The sequence below is a fragment of the Aplysia californica genome, unplaced genomic scaffold, assembly GCF_000002075.1.
Source record: "Aplysia californica isolate F4 #8 unplaced genomic scaffold, AplCal3.0 scaffold00107, whole genome shotgun sequence".
Classification (NCBI taxonomy): Eukaryota; Metazoa; Mollusca; class Gastropoda; order Aplysiida; family Aplysiidae; genus Aplysia; species Aplysia californica.
In genome coordinates this window covers 245,014-246,253 of record NW_004797377.1, presented here as the reverse complement: position 1 = coordinate 246,253, position 1,240 = coordinate 245,014, and the positions used below count along the sequence as shown (strand labels likewise).

At 44.4% G+C, this 1,240-nt stretch overlaps 1 protein-coding gene across 1 annotated transcript in view; it reads right to left on the bottom strand.

Annotated features, from left to right (window-relative positions):
- LOC101849042 (beta-1,3-galactosyltransferase 1-like) overlaps positions 1 to 1,240 on the bottom strand; it is a 17,299-nt gene that overhangs the window by 4,441 nt on the left and 11,618 nt on the right. The window contains exon 2 of the mRNA XM_005095583.1: positions 270 to 395. Coding sequence (XP_005095640.1) covers positions 270 to 395 — 126 coding nt within the window. The remainder of the gene's footprint in view (positions 1 to 269; positions 396 to 1,240) is intronic.

The window sequence follows — 1,240 nt, the reverse complement described above, 5'->3', positions numbered from 1 at the left end:
AGGTGTGTCCCGCGCGCTCATATGACCTATGCAGTTTCGAGCGCCGTAAAACACTTTACAAAAACAAAAACAAACAAAAACATTCATGGTTTCTCTTGTACTTGCCTATTCCTGATTAAATGAAACCGTCACAATAAATGTCAATCTAAAACCAACATGATAAAATATGTCCGTTATCTTGAAGACTTGAAATAGACTACAGCTAAACAACAGCTACGAGATTCTGTCTCACCTATCTTTGAAGACTAAGACATTCTTCAAATTCTTACCTTCAGCGTGAGGTTTTCATATGAGTCTATAAAGTTGCCGACAATTGTGTCACCAAATCGTCGATTTTCTATTTCCAGATCAATTTGCAGCTTGGCGTCATGAACATGGCCAATCAGAAACGCCACCTGTCATGAAAAGTGTAGAAGAAAGGACAACTCATTACAGGACATACTTTTAGTCAACATCAGAGTAATAAGCTTATTATGTAGCAGGGACAGGTGTGTACTTTACAGCTGACAGGTGGTATGGTACGCTGCCCTGTGCTGCGCTGTGCTGTGCTGCGCTGTGCTGTGCTGCGCTGTGCTGTGCTGTGCTGTGCTGTGCTGCGCTGTGCTGTGCTGTGCTGTGCTGTGCTGTGCTGTGCTGTGCTGAGCTGTTGTATATTTCATACTTTTCAATGCAGTGGAGACGTTCCAGAGGAGAGACCTCCGAAGCAACGTTCATTTCAGATTATACTAGAGCAAAGTGTGTGTGGGGGTGAAGGGTGGTCATGAAAACAAACTCGGCATTCTAGACCTTTGAGGATTCAAACCAGGGTCACTGCACATGAAGTTGAACATATTGTTGCTAACTGAGCAAACACGGCTGTTCTGTTAACCCGCGTTTAGAGAAATGAAATTAGGCCAAAATAGAGTGACAGGAACTGGAATATTTGTGTAAGATTAAGAGACACCCCCCTTGCACCCTCATTTCGACACTGGCAGCGAGGTATAATCTTATCATCAGACCCGCTCAAAGTGGATTTGCAGTTTACTTTAAGTAACAGAGACGCCTATCGCAGAACGATAAGGGCCACTTTATGCAGGGAAAAAGCAAGTCAGTCGAAAACTACCGACAGTGAATAACGCAGATTTGCCTGGCGCTCTCCAGACAGGGGCTGTGGGGGGTTGGCGGGTGCTCTGGTGTGGTTTGCTCCTTCTTTCCCTATCAAACATCTATTGTCCTTATCTCCCCTTCCTTCTTTTTTATG